This window comes from Echinops telfairi, unplaced genomic scaffold (genome assembly GCF_000313985.2).
Source record: "Echinops telfairi isolate 266 unplaced genomic scaffold, ASM31398v2 ScPeMD7_7457;HRSCAF=8495, whole genome shotgun sequence".
NCBI lineage: Eukaryota > Metazoa > Chordata > Mammalia > Afrosoricida > Tenrecidae > Echinops > Echinops telfairi.
In genome coordinates this window covers 29,627,713-29,629,742 of record NW_022111357.1, presented here as the reverse complement: position 1 = coordinate 29,629,742, position 2,030 = coordinate 29,627,713, and the positions used below count along the sequence as shown (strand labels likewise).

Sequence of the window (2,030 nt, the reverse complement as noted above, 5' to 3'; positions counted from 1 at the left end):
GTGTGCGTGCGTTTGTCAAACTCTGTCTCCCATGGACTCCTCGTGACTCCACACGAGTTTGAAACACACGTGTCTGCACACCGTGTAGCTCCAGCTTGGGACTCGGGGCAGGCACACGGGTGTCACCCAGTACATACTGGGGAGCGACAGTGACTGGGTCTGGTGTGGATAACACACCCCACTCTGAGCCCACCCAGGGAGATCTGATCACTTGCCTCTACCCCCGATGAGGAAAGAGCAGGTTCAAGGAGCCGCTGCAGGGGCTGTGGGAGACCTAGTGTAAAGCTGCCTCTGCCCGGGCCGGGTCCCCTGTGTTCCCACATGCTCAAAGGGAAGGACCTGGGGATGGAGAGCCCAAAGCCAGAGCAACTGACCCCAAATGACATGGTGACTCACCAAATCCGCATTTCTTCCCCATCTCGGAGCATCTGGGGAGAGAGAGGAAGAACCATGAGTGGTAGAGTCCAGCGGGTGGGGGCAAGAGAGACGCTGGGAGGGAACCAAGGGAAACTAAGAAGGGCTGGCCCCCGGGAGTCCACAGCCCTGCAAGTGGGGGGTCACATGTGGTCCAACCCCCGTGAAGAAGCACTGGGTGGTTTCTAATCAAGTTAAGAGGGCAGTAGTCCAGTGGGAACCCAGTTGGCATAGTGGTTACATGACAGGCTGCTGATCACAAGGTCAGCAGTTCAAAACCACCAGCTGCTCCGTAAGAAAAAGAAGAGGTTTTCTACTCCCAGAAATCGAGTCTCAGAAACCCACAGAGGAAGTTCTACCCTGACCTGTGGGGTGGCTGTGAGTCAGAACGGACTTGATTGCGGTGAGGGGAGGGGAGTAAGGTGGGAGAAGTCTCAGCCCACACGGAGGAAAAATGAGGTTTGACTCCAAGCCAGTGCACCTCATGCTCAGCACCAGCCTACCAGTGGAGGGGGACTGTGTGTCCCTGTGATGCTGAGCAGGCTTCTACAGAGCTTCCAGGTTAAGACAGACTAGGGCAGACTTGGAAGAAAGGACTGGCAATCTACTTCCAAAATCAAGGGGAACTCTGGGCCCCAACAGCCTGGTCTTCACCTGAACATGGAAACGGTGGAGGACTGGGCAACAGTATCTACATTGTGCCTGGAGTCAGTGTGAGTCACTGTCGTTGCCGCGAACAGCAATAACGTTAAGCACACACCTGCCATCCAACTGACAGCCCACTCCCCTGTGTATAGTCAAGGGAAATGAATGCACAGGGCAGAACGAAAACGAGACTCTGAATGCTCACGGTCTGAGCCTTACTCACAGAGCCCCACACGGGAAGCAGCCCAGACATCCATCACCAAGTGGATGGATAAGCAACGTGTTATCCGGCCCTACAAGCGGAAAACAACACAGCCTGAAAGAGAACCAGCTGCTGATATACACAAAGATGTGGACAGTCTCAAAACTATGCTGAGATGAAAGAAAAGGAAGAAATTGGACACAGACGAGTATGGACAAGCGGCAGAAGGGCAGGTGCTCCTTCTCTGCACAAGCCCTGGGGCTCAGCACACAGTAGGCCCTCAGGAAATACTCTGTTCAAGAGACCTGAGGCCCTTGGTGCATGTCCATGGAGCGGTCTGAAGGCAGAGCCCTACCTCCATCTCACAGTCTTGACAGGAGTCTAGACTCCATGGGGGAATTTTAATGCGGCCTTTTCTAACCACCATTTCTGAAACCTTTGTGCTGACCTAACTATATATCCTGAAATAAAAACGAACCCACTGCCATCGAATATATCCTTAAATAAAAAGGAATCCCCTGCTACCGAGTCAATTCCAACTCATAGCAACCCTATCCATGGCTTCTGAAGCTGTAAATCTTTATGGAAGCCGATAACCTCATCTTTCTCCCCCAGAGCGCCTAGAGGCTTGGAACCAAAGGCCTTGGGGTTAACAGTCCAATGCTAACCCGACAGCACCACTAGGGTTCCTTAACTATATACCACATACCCCAGAAGGGGCCATTTCTTCTCTCTGGTCTGGCAGCTGCAGTATATCACAATGTATTCG

At 52.9% G+C, this 2,030-nt stretch overlaps 1 protein-coding gene across 1 annotated transcript in view; it reads right to left on the bottom strand.

Annotated features, from left to right (window-relative positions):
* CASP9 (caspase 9) overlaps positions 1–2,030 on the bottom strand; it is a 24,693-nt gene that overhangs the window by 15,230 nt on the left and 7,433 nt on the right. The window contains exon 3 of the mRNA XM_013005375.2: positions 397–428. Within this exon, the coding sequence (XP_012860829.1) occupies positions 397–428 (32 nt within the window). The remainder of the gene's footprint in view (positions 1–396; positions 429–2,030) is intronic.